Here is a 23,966-nt window from a genome sequence, read left to right as displayed (position 1 = left end):
ACGCGCTGTGGTTCGTGGTGCAAACCCGAAGAACCAGGCGCGCACTTTCAGATTATGATCCATAGTGCGAAGGTTGCAGTTGTCTGTTTCACACGCGCCGTCGGCGAGTGCGGACCCCTGACTGGTCCCATTGTCTCGTCTTTCTCATTTTGGAAAAAAAGAAAGAAACAAAGAAGACAGCGCTCGCGGGAGAAAGAAAAGGACCGCGCCCCCGCAAGCGCCCGGAGCGAGGCCGGGTGGTTTAATTATGACAGCTGCTTCAGTGTACGCGGAGCAAGCACGCGGTTCGGGAATCTGCGGAGGCTAGTGACGCATTGAACTTTCGCCTCCAAATTTCAAATTCAAATTTATTTTTATCGAACATACAAACATATTATTATACAGGCGAGGGTCCCAGAGTCTAGCGACTGTAACGGGGCCCTCGATGAGAAATGCACAACGCGAATTTATAAGGCAGGAAAACAAAACAAAAATCGTGACCACACTTTGACAAGCAAGAGAAATCCAAATATTAAGAGACATACTTTTGACCAAGCACTGAATTAAACAAAAAGACATAAATAAACAACAGGAAACAAGAAAAAATTACAATACAAAATAGAGGCATACAAGAACAAACACTATTGCAGACAACCATGAAATGTAAGTGTGATTTTCTATGTTAAAGACAACAAAAAACATTTCAGGCGTTTTTTTAAAGATTTTTATTGATGATGATGACTTTATGTTGAGATGGAGGCCGTATCAAAATTAAAATTGCCGCAAAGCAAGAACTTTTCTTGCTGAATTAGTACGGACAGTTGGTAATAAAAAGTTGTTATTGGCTGCAAACCTGGGGAAATTTTTTCTCCGTAAGCGAACAAGACGATGGCATCGTATAAAATGTAAGAGTGAAGTAACGTCTAAGAAAATATTCCGAAGTGATAGTTTAATAATTGATTTACTGGTAATATCCTGTTCTCACGCAACAGAGGTGGACCTGAAGAAAGGTAGGAATTACGCGTGATAATGCGAATGAATTGATTCTGGATGTGTTGGACTGATGAGATATGGGAAGAATATGCGTTACCCCAGGAGGCAATGCCATAATTGATATGACTATGAATGAAAGCGAAATACAATGATAGCAATGCATGATGACAAAAAAAAACGGCCGTGCCTTCAATAATACGCGGTAGCCAAATGCCGTTTTCTACTTAAATTGTGAAAAATGAAAACGAACGTAAGGCAAAACAAAAACGACAAAAACAAAACGTAAGGGTCGAGTTCGATGCCAAAAAATGATGAATGTTCGGATAAAGAACTGGTGTGAGATCCGAGCATTATGACGGGGAGGATTCTGTCTGCCTATTGGAAGTCCTGAAAATCATGAATTTAGCTTTATGTGGGTTATTAACTGAGTAATTGCCGCTACACCAGTTAACGACGTTATTGGACGCAGTATTCAGCTTGGAGGTGAGAAAAGTTATTGATGTATCGCATAAATAGATATTGTGGTATCATCAGCATACAGGACACAATGAAAATAATGAAGTAAATTTGTAAGGTAACAAGAGAACAGGTAACAACGCCTGCAATTGTCTGTTTCACACGCGCCGTCGGCGAGCGCGCACCCCTGACTCGTCTTATTGTCTCGTCTTTCTCATCTTAGGAAAAAAAAGAAAGAAACAAAGGAGACAAGCAAAGAGCAGCAGGCCCAAAATCGAACCCCGGCGTATGCCTTGGTTAAATGTTATGGTTTCAGAGAAGGTATCAGCCACATATACTAAGTACTGCCTGTTGAGAAAATAACTTTTTAATAATCTTAGAGGTGGCCCTGTTACCCCATATGCTTCTAATTACTGGAACAAAACATCGTGAATAATCGTATAAAATGCGTTACTGAAAGCTAAAAAAACTGAACCCACAAAATTTCTGGTGTCGATTGATTTTTTTTTATATAATCTGTTAAGGAAAGTAAGGCTAGGGCAGCAAAGCGCCACGATCGGAAACCAAACTGTCAATCACTCCGGCGATTGAATTTAGATAAACAGCTATTACGGCGTTTAGCAAATAAATGCTCAATTAATTTACTTATGGTGGTAAGAATGGAGATGGGGCGATAATTAAAAATTATCAGCCGGTCGCTTTTGCAACACTCTTAGGCCGCTACCAAATAAGAAATTGATAACTTTTGCCAGAAGTGTGTTTTGATTAGATTCAAGATTTCATCTAACTGGAATACCCGACTTGTGACGTTTGTTCGCCCGAAGCATGGGGTAAATACTACAACCGGTTAGGGAAAACCTTTGGCCACCATTACCAATTTCTATGCTCCGCGGTCGGGTGATCTTAAACATAAGCGGGAAATTAGAGAATATGAAGCTGCTACTAAAGATTTTTTCTAATTTCTGAAGCTTTTCTGACGTTTTCCACAAATGTGAAGGGGGGGGGGGAAGAGAGAGAGAGAGAGAGAGAGAGAGAGAGAGAGAGAGAGAGAGAGAGAGAGAGAGAGAGAGAGAGAGAGAGAGAGAGAGAGAATCTGTTCCAAAAGTTTTGTTAACCAATGAACGTAACAAATCTCCAACTCAGTGAGAAGGTACCTCGGGTAGCAAAAAATTTTCTTTTCGGTCTTGCGGTTGCGTCAAACTTGCAGCCCTGGAGGAAAAGAGATCTCAAAATTATTCATGCCCTTCCACTCTGTGAAGAAAGACTATTGGCGAAGCAGGGCGCAGTCCATGAAGTGGGCTAAGCAAAACATGTTTGTTTCTGGTTTTCCAATGAGCGCATATTAAAGATCCCTAGAGAAGGCAAGCGCGGAAGGGAGCGGCAGAAAGTTAGGTGGGCAGATGAGATCAAGAAGTTTGCAGGGATAAATTGGTCGCAGTTAGCACAGGACCGGAAGAATTGGAGATCTATGGGAGAGGCCTTTGCCCTTCAATGGGCGTAGATAGGCTGAAGATGGTGGTGGTGATGATGATGATGATGATGCCACTTTAAAGTTAACGAGCTGGATAAAACTTGAATGGTTAGGGCTTTATTCTAGCGCAAAAACGTGGGGTTGTCCGTTGTCCTCCCGTAGGTTCCAATATATTGACAGCAGATGGGCATTCCACAATACTTACAACTTTATTGCGAAAAACGTAATTAAGAACAGTAAACGAAACTCGCTGTATTAATAGAGTCGTCTTCGCTGCCAATTGGATGTATAATTTGTTTCGGGATAGTTTTGATAAAACACGAGTTACAGCCTTTTTCTCTAACCATACTTCCTACGTGAAAATCTCTATTTTACGCGGATTTGTCCCCGCGCCCTAATGGGTAAACCAAGACATATACAGTTTCGCTGTAATATTGAACATTTCTATGCGTACTGGTGGCTTCTGGGTCAAGAATTCCAAGAGTCGTTTTCGCAAGTCCTGGCCTCACCGTCAGCATGATTCTGTGAGCGAGGCGTGCGCTGGTCAGCGCGGTCTTCCATTCCTCGAGGTTAGGGTAAGGGACAGAGCGGGGTGGGTCCTAGTTTTGGCACGCGCCGTCGGTTAGACTGTGGGTAAAGGGAGCCTGAACTTCCACAGTGCATGCATTGAGGTGAATGCTGATTGCCGTACTGCATATGGAACCGGACTAGGGGAAGAAACGTGCTGGTAAGCGAAGTGTTTGGCCTTTTTTATTGCGGTGTTTACGGTAGCTAACTTATATGTTCAAGCCTGTATTGTTGCCTAATGTTCCGGTATTGCACAATGAAGGATTACGGTGAATACATGCTACATAATAGGGCTAGCCCAGACCTGGCGCAACATTCACAGTGGCGCTCTCCTTTTCTGCTTGCAGGCATTCTGGCAGAATACTACGGCAGATTTATCGGCGACATCAAGACCCAGGCTCACGACTTCAAAGGCAAAGTGTACGCTGTCAGCGACAATCAGGTCTACATAGCCGAAATGACCTACGACGGCCGGGGACCGGGTGCGTATACGGGCTCTCGCCCAACTATATACCGGACTTCTACATAACTCGCTACAAGCAATGGATTGCGTGTAGTTGATTACATTTTACAGTAATTGTGTAATGCTTCAATGCCCTGAAGGTGTAATTATTCTTGCAATGCAATTTCCTCCTGTGTTATCCATTACAATTTTTCTCCACTCTTATTGTGTTTTGCGAGAGGAGTTAGATGTACAATAACCACTCACTTCTGGGAGAAAAAAAGTCAATGCTTTTTAACATCAAAGCCGTTTAAGATTGAGTTTAGTCCGTTGGCGTTCCAAAAAAAGTACCCCCCAAAAAATAGCAGTGGCTTATCTCGGCTATGCCAGGATATAGGTAGCGTGAGCTAAGGTTCAGCACCCGTACTCCAATTGGATTGGATTTCAATCCAACACAATCCAATTTAACCCAATCTAATGCAAATCAAACGCAATTCAAGCCAATCTAATTCAATGCACGCCAGTCCGATCCGATCCGATCCAAACCAATCCAATGCTTCTCGCGCTTGCGCAGAACGGCCCTTCACGGCACACGCGAAACCGCTCAACCTCGGCCAGTGTAGCTCCTCTGAGGCTCGGTCGACCTTCGCCCAGCTGCGTAAGCACAGCCAAGCAGAGCCTACCTATGACGTCATCGCGCACGCCGGAACCGGTCGACCTTCGAGAACACTCTGGCCAGCGTTCGTGGCGTGACCTCTCGCGTGGTTTTATCCTCGGCAGTTCACGCGCGTTCCCGCATGGAGGGGTTAGCAGAGACGCGGAGTTCGCGCTATAGACGCCGAGTTCGCGAAGCCGGTTGCCGCCGGTTCTAGCGCGTGCTAATGCGATCCACTTTGGCATAAATGCGAAAGCCTCCGGAGAAGACTATACTGCCCAGCCAGTCATGGAGAACTTGGAGCGTCGAGCTTAGAAACAGCCAAGCATCCGATGAAGGGCTGCTTTTTTCTCAGCTTTGAACCAATAGTGGAAGCTGTGCCACTTTCTTTTGTAGAATGAAGTCTTTCTTGGGCTACTCAAACGAGGAACTTTTGATCTCTCTGTCGGTCTGTCCCTCGATTCACCCTTCCGGCCAAAATTTGGAATAATTCGTTATAAACACATATATAAACTGTCAGAACCAGTTCAAAACTCCGGAAACTGCTGTATTTTGGTCATACCTTTCCGCATTATTTACCGCAATTACAAAACGTCAGGCCCACTTGAGGCAGAATGTAAGTACACTACCTGTAGTCCCAGAGTTCTTTTTGTAAGGAATATAAGATGGTTGAATTTTGCGATTGCAAATTAAAAAAGCGGCGCTTTAAAAATGGTGCATGACGGCTGCAGCACGTGCGAGATGAAAGCAAGCACAAGAACGCAGTACTCTCGCCCCTGGTGTTCCACACAGAACAAGGAGCAAAATACAAAGAAAAAAGATGCGCGCTATTGCAACGGATGGCGCGCGAACAGTGAGTGCGAAGGCGGGAAAATTGAACTTTCTTGAACAAACCCAATTCAATTTATACCGAGAGGTGCGAGAGGGGAGCAGTGAAGCGCGAGGGCAGGAAGCGCAGAACGGGAAAGGGGTTACGTGGAAGGCGCGGCAGACGACTATCATCATTTGACGTCGTTTGTGGTCAAGGAAGCTGATACGCGGCCGACTTTTTTTTTTTTTCATTTGGGAAACCACTAAGCCCCGGAACGTCGAATAGTACGCCACATCACTATGCTTTGTTTCCTGAGAACTTGTTTTTCGGTACACCTGATAGTACCTCCGGGAACAAAAAAACTTACCGTATCCCACCTTTTGTTATTACCGTGTCCAAACAACGTTTTTTTTTTGGATTGGATTGGATTCGGATTGGATTGGATTGGATTGGCTAGGATTGGATTTGATTGGATTTGGATTGGATTGAATTAGATTGGATTGGATTAAAGTGGATTGTGTTGGATTGTGTTGCGTCATAGCCGCGGCAGACGCGCTGGGGCCGGCGCATGTGCAGTAGTCTCTCTTCCGCGGTTTCCTCTCCTTCGGGCGCGCTCCGCATATAAACGGTGTGCCGTTCTCCGGCGAAGCAACATCCACGCTTGGCTCAAACACCTAGAGTCCACGCCGCTTTACAAGTACGCCAACGTCGTCATGGACTGGTACCGGCTTACGCAGTCCCCTCAACGTTATGCGCGCTATAAAACGCCGTCCCTTCGGCGCTCCGCCTATGCGTCGCATCTACACAGGGGTTCCCGCGAGGGGAAGTGGGAGTTTCTTGTTTTCATTTGGCAAACCACTAAGCCCGGAACGTCGAAGAATAGTACGCCACATCACTATGCTTTGTTTCCTGATATCTTGTTTTTCGGTACGCCTGATACTACCTCCGGGAACAAAAAACTGAACTTATCCCACCTTTTGTTATTACTGCGTCCAAACAACGTTCTTTTTTTTTTTTTGAGGGATTGAAATTGGAATTAGACTGCGTCCATGTTGGAGTGCCTCGCTGTTTATGCCACGCTGTGTTGGTAATATGGGGTACCGTCATAAAGATGTTGTATGAAAATTATGTGAGAAATAATCGATTACTCTAGAGTAATTTTTCGATTACTTTTTAAGGCTGTAAGTTTAATTGGAATCGGTTACTGTCTTTCAGTAACGTGTGCCGTGCGTCCGGTTTCTAGCTACAAGCCATGTTCACGGTGGCATTTAAAGACTTCGAATATTGTCAGAGACTTGCTGCTGGCTTGATGCGTGTACCTGATAATTTAACTGTGGTTTCGGCGTACATTAAAGCTCCCAAATGGTCAAAATTATACCCGAACCATCCACTACGGCGTGCCTCATTGCCTGTGTAGGTTCGGCGCGTTAAACCTCATAACCAATCAAATAAATTACCGTATCCACAAGAAGAAAAGAAAGCAAAAAAAAAAATCAGAAATAATTTGTACGGGCACTTCTTGTTCGTTTTGTACGCAGGGCTCTTAAGAAACAGAGAAAGAAATGTTTCAAGATTTTAAAGCAATCCCCAGCGCTGGTCCGAATTTTTTAAAGCATCTGAAAGTGAGCGCAAGGAAAACGACAAGGCGTACATACAAATACCACTGTATTCTGTTTACTAACCAAGATGCTTTAGTTGTGAAGTCGGGCTTATCCGCGTGCGTGAAAGTTAGCCTCATATCGTTTAAAGTTTAAACAGTCTTCTACGTGCGCCTGAAACAATATAAAAGTGCCTACCAGGGTCATTCATCAACTGCCACATCTCTTTTTTTAAATGGAGCTGTGTGGGGCGTCTTTACGGCGAGCACACAAAATCTGACTTCGTTTTTGTGCCTGTCACTTTGTCCACCTCATCGACATACAAGTACCCTCTCTGTGTGTGTGACTGCACCAGTCAGGTATTTCTTGCAAAAAGTTCAGTGTCAATTGCTATGATCCCATCAATGAAGAATTTCTTGCAAAAGTATAGTGCTAAGTGCATTTTAGTTGTTGATGCGGTGTGAAAAATGATGCCGTATGGTGTGACGTGAACACGTTAATTGTCGATTTTATGCCAGGGTAACTCCTCCCCAGCGAACCACATCACTAATGCTAAATTTCATTTTAAAAACTGAGTGCACCACTGTAACGGCTACAGCGCAATGATAAAATGCTTTTCTAACTCACCGTGACAATTTCTACGGAGACCAGCGTAGCGAGGCGGTTCCACCTGCAAGTTGGGGGCGTGGAAATGACCCCCCAAGGCCCATCGTTCATGTCCTCCTTTCTTATCCGGGCGTGCTATGTGGGCTCTTTCATCTATAGGGTCACATCCACCAGGTATACTCCCTTCACCCTGAGAGAGCTCACACTGCATTGCCGCCTCTCCTTCCGCAAGCACACTATAGTCCCTCATTCATGAGGAGAAACACATGTGGCGTCAACTACAAACAGAGGCTCTGCCTTAAAGAGCTGTCCTGCATCCTTTACGCCCTTATCTCTGCTAACGCCCACTCAAGACACAGGTAGTCACTGATGCAATCTTATCATTAGTCCATGGTAAACAGTTAATTTACCAGTCTAATGACAGTCAGGCATAGTCAGGATGCTCTCCCTGTGTTCCAGCAATAGTTGCAATCCATTGATATGCTGCGTGCACTCCACACTCATCTGGCCCAGCGCTCCGGTACTAGCTACGTGCTAGGCTGGGCTCCTGGTCACGCAGGAATCCCGGGCAACGAGCTGGCCAGTCAGCTCTCCCGCGCTCCGCCCAACCGGAAGACTCGGAGACCACCTGGTATAGCAATACCTTTTCACCCACCCACGCAGGCGCGGCGATGCCGTCGACATCAATGCCAGGCTACGAGAGTTAGTCAAGGACCAGCAGGCTTTCCTTATCGCTTACACTTGTTACTCCAGGCAGATGCTTGCGTCATCTGGCAAAAGCAAACGGACAGCCCACCCTTCCCTACGCATACTACATCGATTAGAAGGCCATCGCAGCTCTGAACGGTGCTCCCAGTGTCCCGGCTTTCCCAATACGCCGCATGTTCTTTCGGACTGTTCTTGTTCGTAACTATGACTTTCAACTCTTCTTGAAGTCACCCCCCCCCCCCCCCCCCGGTTTCTTCTCTACAAAACTAGCGTGCCCCGCCGGAGGGAACGGACCGGGCGGCCTGGTGGCGGAGCTCGGTAGCTCACAATCGTCAGGCCCTGCCGTCAGCTTAGCTTTCTTTTCTTTTTTCTTTAAAGTTTATCAACAACAACAATAACAACACCAAATCGCCACTCCGCCCCGCTGCAATGGCCGCAGTTCAACACCAAAAATTGCATTGTTCAGAGGACCTATTCATACGATTAATTCCCGTGACCAGTGCATGGAGGCGTTGGGTCTCTCGGAACCACAGCTCCAGAAGGAGCTCACGACTGGAGTGGCTGAAGTAGTCGCGACCACCAGGGTAGCGCCCCCTGCGCCTTAATCTTTTTGGCAATAAAAGTTATGTTCTCCTTCTCTCCAGCTGACGTCCGTAGGATGTGACTGTAAGTTAGACGCACATCAGCTGGCGGCTCCGTAGCCTCCGCATTGGTGCACGCAGCTTGTGAAATGAAGCATAGAAAACCGAACGGCACTTTTTCTTTGGGCACTTCTTTACGCCGTTAGCGTGCGTGTCGTTGATTGTGGCTCGTTTTTACGCAGCGGCCTATTTCTGGGTCGGCAAGGGTGAAAAGCCCGACAACCACGGCAGCGCCGTGCCGGATGAAGACAACAGGTGAGAGAGAGAACACGGATTCCTCCGAGGTCTTCCCTGAGACTGTCAGTGTAGTGTTGTTTAGAATGTTGTGTGGCAATGCATCGCTCTCAAATAGGGCAATAAAAATGGGATTCTCGGTGTTTGAAAATGCGACAATGTGTACCTTGCGCACACTTCGATGAAGTTATTGTTTACTTCACAAAGGTATTGAACCTCGCATAGTTTCAAGGCTGCTCAAGTTCAACGTCCGTTTTCCACTCTGCGCCACTGCGTTATGACGCTGCAAGGATTACCTGACCCCCAAAATTGCTTGCGCGTGCGTGCATGCGTTGGTGTGTATGTGTGCGCGTGCTTGCACTGCGCATGTGCGCGCATGTGTGTTTGTGTGTGTGTGTGCGTGCGTGCGTGCGTGCGTGTGCGTGTGCGTGTGCGTGTGTGTGTGTGTGTGTGTGTGTGTGTGTGTGTGTGTGTGTGTGTGTGTGTGTGTGTGTGTGTGTGTGTGTGTGTGTGTGTGTGTGTGTGTGTGTGTGTGTGTGTGTGTGTGTGTGTGTGTGTGTGTGTGTGTGTGTGTGTGTGTGTGTTTCGTTCCGTGTGTTACCAAAAACCCTATGTAATGAATCAGCCTGGCGTTCTCACCTTCTTTCTTGGCGGGTACAAATTTATTTCCGCTACAGCCATTATCTTTTGCGTGAACGGGTGGTCTTTATTATGTGAAATGAAAAGCGCGATCTTGCAATTCCGAGCATGTGCTACTGATAACTAAAAACTGTCACTGGCTGCTGATACAAACTGATTTGCTTAAAGCCTACCGTAGTCCTGTTAGGTGCATGTCAGGGTCAATACAATGCGCACACATATTCGTTGTTTCAATTCCAAATTTTCACCCGCACTACATACCGCACCTAAGGGAACAGTAAAAAGAAAGTGCAGTTAGTGCAGAAAGTGCTGTTGCTTGCTTCAATCTGTTTCCGCATAATAATCACACCTTGTTAATAAAGTATCCTATAGTTTCCATATTGTTCGTGCGTAATTTCGGCTGTGCAAAGCTTTATCGATCTAGGTCTAGTACATAGCCAAGTATCGATAGCGAATAAGTGCCCCGTGATTTTCTGTGCCGCGTAAACCTTTCTTATTCTACCGCACCCATTCCTCACCGAGTGTTTGCCACATTCCGAATGAAACCTAAGTTAACAATTTGAGTTCAGCAGCCACTTTGAGGCCTGGAAGCGCGAAATTTCTACTAATGGATCTTCCAATCACAGGCACTTGAAGGTGAGAGATTGTTTAGACGCTGCACCTGGGTGTTTCGGATCGCCTCAGTTCAATCCACTCTGCAATTTTCAACATGCGCCGAACTCTTGTACAAGGGGGCCCTCGCTGTTAGCATCCATTTAAAAAAGCTACCGTTGTGAGCTAAGTAGCATCGACTCGCGGTTCCCGAGCACCTCTAACTAAGCCTGCTTTTTCAAAAGCGCGTGGTTAAGAAGCTGAATCGTTCGTCTCGCTTTCCAGCACAAGAGTCCTGCAGAGGTACGACAACTCCCTGGTGCTCCTGCGTCTGCCGAAGAGGATCACCGAGTACGACTACCTGGGCATTTACTGCAAGAAGTATGAGGTATTACTCTTTCACTGTCCCTTGATGTTTTCTCTATAATCATTTTTCTATAGATTCCACGGCAGGTCCAAGTTTGAGTTCAAACTTGCCATTCGGACACTATTCCATTACCTCGACTTTTTTTCCCACTTACCGAGCAATTCTTGTGCGCTGTATTTCTTCCTAACAAAGATGGTACCTTCCATTGTGCACCCACGCAGCAGATTTCCCAAAGGAGCGAAAGGGAATGAGGGACGATGTTTACTGAGCTTTACAATTAGGAGTAGGTCATTATTCTATATAGAAAGCTTTTGCACGTCGGCTGCACCATAGTAGCCCGGGTTACCTAACGCGTTTGGCTCTCCAGGTGACCTCTGATCAACAGAATCGCCCACTGTTCAGGAAGGAGGGGAATTGGAAGTGATTATGGGTTTTCCTTGCAGTCAACTATGATGCGGCGTGGCGTGCCTTATCGATTACAGAATTTGCATTTGGCTGTACGGGAACAATAAATGCATTCTTAGGGGTGGATGAAACTGCCGGTTTAAACTTTTCTTTCTGGAATTCGCTCGTTTTTTGAAGTGATCTGTGAGGGCGTTGGGGTGTCGGTCTTGTAGTCCAGTAACATATTGTAATGTCTTCGCACGTATAGAAACTCCCTTCGACAATGAAGTTTATTACTATTTCGCAAAAATACCCCTTATTCATTTAGCACAAGGCATCGTTATTACATTTCGTGTGCCATTATTTACAGGTCAACTTCGGCCACGTGATGTTTAGAAACGTAGAGCTTCCCATGGAGCAGAGGCTTGGGGCTATGGCGACCAAGAAGAACGGCGTCAAAGCCAACGAGGTCACCCTCAAGGACAGCGCCACTATCGAGCTGAGGGACTTCGAGTACGACGGTCAGGGCGGCGACGGTGAGTGTCAACGAGTGCGACGAGCTTGGCTTGTTGGTGTGCGCTCATGTTGGTGACAACAGCACAAACAAAGACTAAGAGCTATGACTAACAGAAGATAAAACATAAAGCATCACCTTGTTTAGTGTTTCCTCTTTTGTTATACGTATTTCCTATTGTCTTGCGTGGTTGTCACCGTGGAGGTGAGTGTCACTTGCGCATAGCATTTCCTCGCAGATAAGCCCCAACACCGGGCCTCGCCTATCTGCCTGCACCAGTCCTGGGCAGTCTCAGTGCTATCCTCAGGCACGAAGCGGAATGAAATGGCTGCGGAACACGAATACCGTATTACGTCTCAGGCCCTGCACGGAAGGTTTTGGTGTGCCGACCTGTAAAAATTGCTATGACGACGTTGCATTACTCAGGTGGCTCGTTCAAAACTGCACAGCTCTAAGACACTGCGACAGACGATGGCTATTGGCGGTGAGCGCGACCACGGGCGGCGCTGCGAAGCGCGGCTCCGTGGCGCCGGCATAGGGATTCTCGCATTTGTCGTCTGCTTCACTCGGGCTCGCTCTCCCTGCTGTTTCTTTGCGCTCAGTGGACGCCTGATGCTTGTCCGCACCAGATTTTGCGCGTGAATAACTTAATAATACACCAAAAATAGCATACACTATCTTAAGACATGATTTAAAGGATAGTTCTGGATACCGCTACGGACGAAATATTGCCGGTGTCGCCACATCCCTTGCGAAACCGATCCCGTGTGGAGCGCGAAGAGTCAAAGCTAGGCGTCAGCTTCTGTATCAAGCAATCTTTCAAACAAAGAAAACAGCCCGCTGCTTGCAACCCACAACAGCGAAAATACACGGCCAAAACAAATTACAGGCCTTAGGGGCTGTCGGCTTTGTCAGAAGGCATTACGATTCCCGGTAATCATATGCAAGTTAAAACTGTTTTTGCAGCCTTGCTGAACGCTATAAAGTATTTTATCACATCACTTTACGTTGTCATATGCACGAACGTATGCCGACATGCACTATGGGCTGCGAAAACTGTAGGTTTAGTTCAAAAGAACCAACTGTGTGTATATTCACAACTGGGTTTATACCAGGCTTCTAACCAGTATGGAATTTTATTGATCAAAACGAGTCACGTCTACTGTAAAGATACAGTAACACTATTTTTGTTCAGACCTGGAGGGATATTTCGGTACCTTCCCAATATTCAGATATGCGTTATATAAGAAAACTGCTCCCAAAAGGAAAAGGAGGATTAGGAGGAGAAGAAAACTTTAGTTAACTGTAAAATCGAGCTGATTAGTGGGCCAGGTCATCAGTGCAGGACAAAAGAGCAAGAATAATTTTCTTCCGTTCATAGAAAGTCATTTCCAGTAGGCTATGATTTGTTCTTTACGCCTGGAAGGGTTGCAAAACAATAAAGAGCTGCAGTCGGTAATATTCACCGGTTTCGATTCTTGTAATATATGCACATATACTATTTATTGCGTTCGTTAGCGAGTATATCAAGCCTTTAACCTCGTAATCATGTCATTGCTGTTGGAGTTGACAGCCAGTTCGTTATCATAATGATGCGATAGAAATTCGGGTTACAAAAGCCGCCTTCGAGTGCTCTGGACAACGTTGCCTGGGGCATGATCGCTATGGGTCAGCACAAACCTTCTCCTTGTATTTGCATGTGAATAAACAACGCACGCTGCGGATATGCACCTTCTTGCACGCAGCCACAATGAAAGCCGATTTGTGAAGAAGGGAATATATGCAATACAGACTGAAGAAAATACCCACACAATCTTTGTGAGCCTCCCAAACATCCCCAAACCTGCTAATAAGACGTTTGTGACGGTGCAGACAAATTAACCCATTGGGCACCCGCTGCTTGGTACGTAGCATTAGACTGTTGAGTCTTCATAACAGCATCTCAAAAGTACTGTAGGGAAGCCTGCGAAGTTTGAATATTATGGAGGTCCTGCCGCGGTGGCTCAGTGGCTAAGGCGTTGTGCTGCTGAGCACGGGGTCACGGGCTCAATTCCCGGCCGCGGCGGCCGCTTTTCTGATGGAGGCGAAAAGCAAAAACGCCCGTGTGTTAGAGATTTCGGCGCACGTTAAAGATCACCGGGTGGTCAAAATTAATCCGGAGCCCTCCACTACGGCGCCCCTCATCGCCTCCGTTGCGTCGGCGCGTTAAACCCCACAATCAATCGAATAGTTATGGAGGAGCTCTGAGCGCTGAACCTCGCGATAAGCTAGAAAGGAACAGTGACACAAGATCTTCTGACCAATTCTCTGAAGACAGTTGTGTCTCTTCTCGTGTGTTGCAAACTTGTGGGGGATACAGCTTGAAATTGCTAGATGTGTCCGAAGCTGGCAAAAATAACTGAATTACTGGAAATACGCTTTTTAATGCACGTAAGCATCAAAGCGGGCGATTTCTAGTACAAGCACGGCTGCTCCTCACAACCGGAGTGTAGCAGACGACAGCGGCGCGAGTCCCTAAGCTGACGTCAGAGCCAGGGGGCGCCACTCAAACTTCTCACCGGCATGTAAACTAGCAGATACAAAGCTCTGGTGTTACCGCTCCTTAGACGATGTTCCAGCAACCTTACGTTGGTTTGGACCGAGGCTAAATGGGACTGTTACCAAAACCCGGACTTCTGCTAGTGTACCTGAGGCTGCCTGACATCGTTAAACATAATATTCCGAGGTTGTTAAAACTGCGCCATCTGTCTAAAACTGCATGTTCGGTGAAGCCTTGCGACAGACACCATAATACGCTGGCATTCAGAAGCTTCTGTGGTAGTACTGCATTGCAAAGACCTTGAAGCCTCAGGAAAAAGCGCGTTTAAAGTCTCAGGGACGAGTGACACAGACGTCCACAAAAAATATTTTCCGTTCATTCTCGCTTCAGAATTACCAGAGTCCTTCAATGCTTTTCTGGTCACAAAACTTCTCCGTGACGCTATGGGAGAGCTTCATATGGGGACCAACGCTCCGGCACGCTGGCGCTACGAGCCTGGTGAAGGCGGCTTGGACGGCGGCGGCCGTACTTGCAGTGCGTTGGAGCACGAGCTTGCTGGTGTTTGTTGTGTGATATAGCTTTCTAAACTCATTACGAAGGGCAAATTATGTGAACTACCATGCCTCTGACGTGCTGTGTACCTGGTTGCCGCTCTGGCTATCGGAATACAACGGAAAAGGCTTCATTGTTCTGCCTCCCAAGCGACCGCGAACAACGCGACAGGTGGAAGCGAGCCATTCCACGACAGGAGACAGACGCTTTCAGCTTCGAGTCGAAGGCCGTTCGTATCTTACCTGCCGGCGTATCTTACGTATCTTACGGCGTATCTTACGAAGGCGTATCTTACGGCGTATCTTACGCCGGCGTATCTTACGGCGGCGTATCTTACGCCGGCGTATCTTACGGCGTATCTTACGCGTATCCTGCCGGCGTATCTTACGAAGCCCAAGCCATGATCGCGCTCACAACGAGAAAATCCGTCTGTTAAACGTCATCGCGTTTCGTCGCCGCACAAAGATAGGACTGCAGCTACTGTCATTTTGGTTATCCAACCAGATAGTTTGAATTTGGAAAGCGGAGCATGGCTATCTTTGCCTGCATATATATATATATATATATTTTACTTGCCCGCCGCGCTTTCCCAGGGGCTAAGGCATTGTGCTTATTGATAAGCCCAAGGACGCGGGTTCCCAGCCGCTTTTCTGATGGAGGGGAAAAGAGAAAACGCTTGTGTGTTCGAGATTTCGGCGCAAGTTATAGATACCTGAGTGGTTAAAATTAGTCCGGAGCGCAACACTACGGCGCGCGCCCTATTGCCTGTGTAGCGTCGGCACGTTAAACATCATAATCAATCAATGTTTTTCAACTTGCCCTTTGGGTGGGAGGAGTGTGACAGGCACCGAGCGGGCGAGTTTTTATCTGTTAACACCCTATGCCTATGAGAACAGCCGAGAAAGTAGCTCAGAACTGTAGCATTTACTCCTACCCTGGCCCCTCCGCGCGCCCATTATTCTGCTTCCATTTCGTGAGCGTTTTTTTCCCTGCTGTCCACGCTAACTTTCCGAATCTTGATGATTGTTTTACATTATTAGCGCGCTATAAAATAGCGCAAACACAGCGCTAACCCAACGTGCTGTACGTTTGCACACCTATTTACTCAGCGCAGCATGTCGCGCCCAGGGCTGAATACCGATTTAATTCTGGCGCTAGTTCACTCAAATCATGCAGGCGGTTGCAAAGGCTAGTCAAAAATTGAAAACGCCAGATGTCCGCCTTTTTGAAGCAAGAACGTAGCGGTGCTTGCCGGAACGAACGAGCACTGCAACATATGCGCCTCAGTAACACCCGTGGTCTTGCCTCAGTTTCAGAGCTGAGCTACGGGACAACTGACTCAAAAACAACAACTGACTGACTCAAAAACTGACTCAAAAACTTGGCTCGCAATTTTACTGGTGCAAATGAAGAGCAGATGAAAGTAGGCGCGTGCCGACGGAGAAACAGCCGGCCAGCAAGCGTCGTCGACCGCCGGCGAAGCCTTCACGTTAACAGGGGCGATACTAGCGGCAGCTTTTGTCCCTGAATGAAACTTCCGCCGGACTTTCGTGACCAGAAAAGCATTGAAGGACTCTGGAATTACTAAAGGAGTAGTGTTGCACTAAAGAATAAGGCAGAGCCTAAAAATTGTTCCCCGTATGGAACTACATGCGAATAAGGGTAACAGTGCATTGCCGAACAGTTATGATCAGAAGTTTACGGACCATGCGAGACACAGTGAAGGGCAATTTTCCTTTCGCGTGACAGCGCGGCAGCTAATGTGGCTGTGCTTAGGATACTTGTGGTGATAACAACCACAAAGCGCAGCAAGGGATTTCAGCTCGAATGGTGAAAATAAATAATTGGAAGCTGGTGTTCTAATGTGTTCGAAACCTTTCCTCTCGGTTGTACACGGCCAAAATTGGACAAAAAGAAAAGAAAATACTTTTGAGCACACTGCTAAGATTCGCACTTATAGTCTGGCTGATACCCTTACCATGCGCAGAAGTGGGTACACTGCGCTTCATGTACGATATCCTCATGCCTCCATCGCGGTCGCTTATGCCGTGTTGCAGGGGGACGGCGTGTGACTACGAACCGTCCTGTTTTGTCAGCGGGGTTGATGAGCGGGTGCGTGCAGCACAGCTTCCTCCGTTCGGATGACGAAGAGGCCAGTGCCCAAACTTAACTTGCTTAATACATCGCGAGTAGCTAAAAGCGATGGTACAGGTAGCTGTTAACTGGTGCGCTCAAACCATCATAACTCGAATGGGCAGAGAAACGTACTCCGCGGAGCTAAAGATGACTGGGTGGCTGGTCAGAAAGAGAGCTTTGTCTCCAAAGAAACGCTTAAAATAAGCACCGACACGTTCGAAGCCGAGTCAAAAACATACAATCAAAAGCACTCTCGCGGAGTCGAGGAGGCCATGACGCCTCGAACAGCCGCCACGGCAAGAACGCGTATGCGCAGGGTCGTTCTGGCCTTGCCACGTTCTCGATGTCGCATGAGCGCCTCAGCATGTACCGACTTGCACGGTTCAGTTCTTTAGGAGGTCTTCGCGTCACTTCAATGATGCTTCGCGAGAAAGCAAGATGGCGCGTCGGGGCGCTGAGCGCTACTGAAGCCTGCGCGCTGTGTCAGTGGAGGAACACGCACAGCATTCGATTCGTAACAGCCGTCGTACCTTCTGGTCACCAGGTTAACTCGGACCTCATTGCAATCAGAACGGTAACGAAATACAGGTTGTACTATTTTACCACATAACTAATTCTTTTATTTACTCTCATGTCATTTGTGCCTCACAGAGGGGCGTAATAACAAAACAACCGTTGTTTCTCTGCCTTTTTTTTTCGTCTTGTACGTAGTCGAACATCAGGCGTGCCAACACAGTAGTGGACGTCCGTAGAGACCTTAGCGCTAAGCGGTGACTTGCTCTCTTTGGCAGACGTCTACTTCGCGGTGGGAGCCAACAGGGACGACACTAAGGACAGGCTCACCAAGCTCGCAGACGAGAACGGCAGGTGAGCATGCTTTGGCTGTACGTGTGCACCTTGGGATCTCGAAACATTTCGTTTGAACCAAAGGCGGGAAGACAGACACCTCGATTCATCAGCCCAGGTATGTTTAGGAATGTGCGAATCTAGTGGCCTCCTTGTGCAATAAAACAGTAAGTGTGGGACTAAGCGAGGAATGGAATGGAAGATGATAGGTGTAACGTTACGGGACAAGAAGAGAGCGGAGTGGGCCAGGGAACAAACGCGTGTTAAGGACGTAATAGTAGAAATTAAGAAGAAATCGGTAGGGCATGCAATGCCAAGGCACGATAACCGTTGGTCATTAAGGGCAACAGAGTGGAACCCTAAAAAGGCACACGTGGCAGGAGGCGGCAGAAAGTTAGACGGGCAGATGACGTCAGTGAGTTTGCGGGAATAATTTGGTCGCAGTTAGCACAGGACTGAGATAGTTGCGGATTCATGGAAGATGCCTTTGCCCTGCAGTGGGCTTAGACAGGCTGATGACGATGATAAAGTGTGGGAGAGAGCATGCAGTGTGGCAGTTACTAGCTTAAAAAGTCCATAGGGACCACATGCAACCTTGCCTTATTGGAGGAAAGAACTCGCCATTGTCAACTCACTCAACTCCAGTGCCGCCCGGAACGGTTTTGTTCTGTTTTGAACACTTGTGTGAAATTTCGCTGGGTACAATTTAACCTGTGACCCAACAGAGGGAAGCGCTAAAAAATTAGTTATTGGTTTATTAGCTGCACGTTAGCATTGAAGTGGCCCGACCAAATGGAACTGAGGGCACCACTGCAATCGCACAGCCATGTTCCTTGGTGGCGATTTTGATTGGCTGCCGCCAACCGCAAAAGTCCCTGCGGCGTCATAAGGCTGATAAAGTCAGCCTTAAGGGACCCTGCAACACTTTCAATAAGCGTTTTCACTCTTTCCTTCGCGTCTGTAACCACTGCGAAAGCTACGCTTATCGCCAGCATGGAGCGGCACTGCGTGACTTGCTCGTCGCCAGATACGCCTTCCGTTACTGCTTTGTTTTTGTGGCTTTTTTTAAAGTTGCTAAAGAAAAGTGTTCATTGCTGCAACTGAAGGATTAGTGGCCAGCAGCCGCTACATGGCCTTAGTGACGTAATTCGAACCGTGGAAGAACGTCAAGACCGGAAAAGAGGGAAAAATCTTTTGAGCGAGTTTACAAGCTATCTGATGGGCACAGAGCAGTAATTTCTGGCTGAGGTATTTTGCGACCCCTAATCTAAGTACTGGCTGTGTTGGGTGACTACGTTTTGTCAAAAAGAGTTGAAAAAAGTGTTGCAGGGTCCCTTTAAAGTCATAAGGCTGATCACCAGCCGATAGAGTGGCTGATGAGACGGCACTACGTCATCTCGGTTGGGGCATTCGTAGGACGAAATGTGGTAATGATGTCGCAGCGATGTGGAGACGGCATAGCCCAGCGAGGAAGAAAGCAAGTGCCAAGCACACATGCAAGGTAAAGGAACGCTTGAACGTGACACTTATATGAGCAAAGGTTTTCTAAACTACTAGGTCTGGTGGCAATGTTTATACTTGTCAACATTGTTGGGCAGAAAGAAAAAATAAATACATTTGAGGCAGGATAATAACACAGGAGTGATGTTTATATTATTATTTTAATTAATATACATGGCTGCTCGATATTTGCGAAAGCGAATAAAACTCATGCCGTGAAAAAAAAGCAATGCACCCGAGGCGCCCCCTAGTGGCAGTGTTCCAAGTTCTAAACTAACACAAGCTTCCAGTAGATGGCGCGACCAGTGGAGCACAGCAAAATTAAATTGGCACGAAGGAGAATCGACCTGCTGAGAAGTTCTATGAAGCTTGGCATTGCCATTATGGAATGCCAGGCAGCTTAGCTGTTAGTATAACCGGTCTCGACGTGAGGTCACTGAAGCTGAGCTAATTTTTCACATTAGCCTAATTGTTTCGATTTTTACTTAAGGTTGGTATAATTGTTATTGTGTAAATCTGTAGTTTTAATGAACCAAACAATATTTTCATCGTGGTCCCTACAAAAAGGTGGCCTTCACATATAATGCGGGAACTCTGTCTACCAACACACAAACCAATGACATAGATCAAGACCTTCTACATTTCGTCTCGCCGCGATCATTGCCACAAAGTCTACGTCACCACATGTAATCATGACTCATTTTTTCATTCCTTTGTACCACGTACTGCTTCTGAGTGGAACTGCCTTCCCTCAGATTTGGTCTCACTAGTTGATAACGTTTTGTTTCATGCCGCCATCACCAAGTTTGTTCATCACCAAGATCTGTGATCTGTACTTATGCTGTTTGTCCGTTGCTTTATTTATTTATTTTTCTCGGTTGCGTGTATTAGAACCCTTACGCCGCTGTATTTGCCTTTTTTTTATCCATTCACTGTATTTACTGCGCTGGCAGCTCTTGTTTCGCGTTATGGCATGTCAAAGCAGTGTTAACGTATCTGTTCATGCGATTGTATTGATTGTATCGTGCCTTATATTTGCATTTTTTTTTGTTTCCCACTCCCCTCTGTAATGCGACTGCGCTTGAGGGCGAAATAAATGAAATGAAATGAAATGAAAAGGAAGAGAGATCAACTTTATTTTGAATCCTCATTTCCTTATTTTGGGCGCACTTGTAGCCTGGCGTGGAATATAAAACGTCATCGTCCGGTGGGCGCGTTCCGCGTTCCGGATGCTCATGGAAGCGAACCATGCCCCTAATGTTTGGCAATTGAGGAACTTCACCTCCGCTGCCGGATGTGGTGGTAGCAACGACCCAGTATTCACAGGAAGTTGAAGCGAGGTGTACTGCTCGTAAAAGCGACAGTAGAAGCGCCAGTCGTGTGCCCTTTCAACGCACAGAAACCAACAGGTGATGTAACTAGGTCACCTGTATCAGGACCAGCTCCCCGCACATCTGATTATAAAAATTTAAGGAAACAGCACTATGCTCGGGAACAAGTTACGAACGGCACTAGCTCATGTACGGTATCCCCCCGCCCAAGCGATGGACCCAGATTACAACGGGCGCGTGCGTTTTGAAAGGAGATTGCTGTGAATGCGTGATATCGTCTGCCTTTGCTCACGTAGTTTGTCGTCGCTGCAGTAGTTTATAAGCATATCAAGTCCAAAGAATCACGGAAACAGCCCGTGTCATGTTAAAAATTTCCCTAGTAACGCACTACTTGCGCCGCGAGGAGTAACGTCCGGCTGAGTTGACGAGGCACAGAGGAAACTTGCGTTGCCGTTCTTAAGTTGTACACGACTTACCCTGGGTTACAAAGCAGTATACAGCCACGTCTGGTGCGTAATCGGGTATTATTGATTGATTGATTGATTGATTGATTGATTGATTGATTGATTGATTGATTGATTGATTGATTGATTGATTGATTGATTGATTGATTGATTGATTGATTGATTGATTGATTGATTGATTGATTGATTGATTGATTGATCGATCGATCGATCGAATGTTGACGTGATTAGTTTACGGTGCTTTGTGTATGGCTCCTAACAAATTCTGGGGCTTTCGAACCCACACTTCCAAGTTGAAAGGAGTGTATAGATCTTGGATACTCGTCTATTCGTCATGTTTATGCACCACCTCCCATTGATTCGCATGAAGCCCATAAAGAATCGGTACCTTGACTTTTCCTCACTTGTGCATGCACGCAACTGATTTGAGAAAGCAAGTGGGACCCATTGCTGCCCGCCTGCCTGGTCCGTTCCATTATGATCGAGTTTTTTTGTTCTCGGGTGATTGAAACAGAAAAAAAAATGTGGTTGATCCGTCTTTCATCGGAATCTGTAAAACACGGAAGGGAAATGGTCCTTCACAGGAGCATTTCAATGTTTATTGTGCATAGATATGAACTTGCACATCGCTGTTTTATATTTCGTTGGTATATATGGCACCGTTAGACGCATCAATATTAGACACTGCATTACACGCGCCGGAGCATTGCGTAAATTCAATTGAAATTCCAGGCACTCGCAAGCCGTGCGAACGAAACCGAGGGGGCTGTGAACAAATCGTTTGGTTAAGTCACAGTACGCTACAGCGAAAGGAGCATGATTTGCGGGTCGGCAGCAGTCTCGTGGGTGTGCTTGGCGAGCGACGTCCTGCTGGCGGGTCGCTTAGGCAAAGGTACCACCACATTGGTCGAGCTCTGTGGCTTGTACGCCAGACACGTGCGTTGCGACGAGCTCAGCTTGTGGAACGGGGCGGCGGCGGCGTTCCACAAGCTGTGCGGCGTTTCACGTAGGCGGCGGACAGGGGTAAACACAGCAGCTTCTGCTACTACATGCTGCCCTATCGAGGCGCCAACTATCGGCGCTCGTTAGCGTCAATGACGCACTACTTCGCTTCACCTCGCGTAGACGGCAGAACCATCTGAATGGACAAGTTAGAGGGAAGGACATAAGGCGCGTTCGTACCGCTACCAGGGCATGACTTCATGGCGGCTCAGTCGGTAGAGCGTTTCACACTTCCCGTTGCGGCCTGAGGGATCGTGGGCTCGAATCCTGGCGCCGCCGCGGGTATGGAACCTTTTCTGGTGATGTCGCTACCGTGACGGATATGACGACGGTGAGGTTTGTGTACTCCGGCATAAAACATTTTCGTGTTAAAAAAAAAACAAAGCGATGGGATTATTCCGAAGCCACTTTTCTAAATGCGGCATAACTTAAACAGACCGGTGTTCAAAATGAGCAGAGCATGAGGGGGATTTGTAGTTATAAGCTGCTGGACTGACCATCATGTGACGCGTTAAGAAAGTGAAAAAATCTGGAACTTCTTGCTATTCGTCGAAAAGCGATCATTCGCTCATCATACTCGCCTGACCACTAGAGAGCGAGATTGATAAGATGTTTAACATGCGATAATGCGCGCCCTAGTGGAGGGCTGCGGAAAAATAAAGACCACGTGGTGCTCGTTAACATGCGCCGGAGAGGGAGAGAGAGAGAGAGAGAGAGAGAGAGAGAGAGGGACAGAGAGAGAGAGAGAGAGAGAGAGAGAGAGAGAGGGACAGAGAGACAGAATGAGAGAGAGAGGGACAGAGAGAAAAGGGACAGAGAGAGAGTGAGTGAGTGAGATAAAGAGGGGGACGGAGAGAGAGGGGGGACAGAGAGAGAGAGAGAGAGAGGGGGGGGACAGAGCGAGAGAGTGCGAGAGATAGCGGGACGGAGAGAGAGAGAGAGAGAACAAGCATTGTTGTCATTCATTTTAAACACAAATGCACCGATAGGGAATGTCCGATGTCTTCGTCCCATCAGGCGGCAGTCGGTCACGAACCCATGGTCCATGGCGGCATCCTTGCCAGTTGGATGATAGCAGCCTACATCCCGCGAGCAGAGCTGAGCGATGCGGCATCCCACTGCTCGTTACATCTTATGTGTATGCCTTTGTCAAAGACCTGCGATATATTGGGACACTGCATGGTACCGTGAAAACGCTTGACTTCCCCTCTTCAATATATCGTGGCACTTCCTTCGCCCTCATCACGCAGTTTGTGTTTTCTTGGCTGTCGCTTCACCGGTCAATTTCATGTGTGGTTGAAATATTCGTCTTTCTTGTTGCTCATCGCGTGGCCCACAACCTTACAGGGGCTGCACTTGTCACGTTCTATTTTTTATTCGCGTGAAATTAGACGACTAAACAGGCCATCTGTTGTCAAGCCGACTTAAAACGTTGCTGATACTTACTGAATTCCACCTAAATATCGAACGGTGCTATTTCGAACTATCGTTTTTATAATACCGCTGTAAATCAGCTAAATATTCAGTTTGTCTTAATCCAGTTGCAAAACGGCCACTGAGGGCCACAGAATGGGCGGTGACTGCACGCACACTCGCAGTTAGGCGTGCTTGCTTGCGCCAGCAACCTCTGTGACAAAGCACCGGCATCTCCAAACGTTGTCCGGGTGGCGTATTTCCAAACACTTCGCTTCACAGAGCACCCACGGGACATGTCTGTTTGCGCGATGCAGAACGGTAATTAAACGTCGTCTTTGGCTGCGCCCCAAACCTAAAGCGACCTAAAACATACCAAATCACTATTATTAACAAAAACAACCTGTAGATTTGAGTTTACAAATTTAGAAAAAAAGTTAGGCAATGGAAAAAAAACGAAGAGATAGTCCTGCTGGGGCTCGAACCAAAACCTTCAGCATCAGTACTGGTCCCTCCACGTTGAGGCC

At 47.0% G+C, this 23,966-nt stretch overlaps 1 protein-coding gene across 4 annotated transcripts in view; it reads left to right on the top strand.

Annotated features, from left to right (window-relative positions):
• Positions 1-23,966, top strand: part of LOC144148859 (uncharacterized) — a 104,335-nt gene that overhangs the window by 42,642 nt on the left and 37,727 nt on the right. For 3 of the 4 annotated variants that reach the window (XR_013318083.1, XR_013318082.1, XM_077680379.1), the window contains exons 9-13: positions 3,814-3,948; positions 9,110-9,182; positions 10,677-10,779; positions 11,513-11,678; positions 17,675-17,750. Coding sequence is in view for 1 of the 4 variants with exons in the window: in XM_077680379.1 (XP_077536505.1) it covers positions 3,814-3,948; positions 9,110-9,182; positions 10,677-10,779; positions 11,513-11,678; positions 17,675-17,750 (553 nt within the window). In the remaining 3 variants the exon portion in view is untranslated. The remainder of the gene's footprint in view (positions 1-3,813; positions 3,949-9,109; positions 9,183-10,676; positions 10,780-11,512; positions 11,679-17,674; positions 17,751-23,966) is intronic. The other variant, XR_013318084.1, reaches the window with a different exon arrangement.

This window comes from Haemaphysalis longicornis, unplaced genomic scaffold, assembly GCF_048455015.1.
Source record: "Haemaphysalis longicornis isolate Haplotype H1 unplaced genomic scaffold, Haemaphysalis longicornis Haplotype H1 scaffold_8, whole genome shotgun sequence".
Taxonomy (NCBI): Eukaryota; Metazoa; Arthropoda; class Arachnida; order Ixodida; family Ixodidae; genus Haemaphysalis; species Haemaphysalis longicornis.
This window is presented reverse-complemented; position numbering and strand designations above follow the sequence as displayed.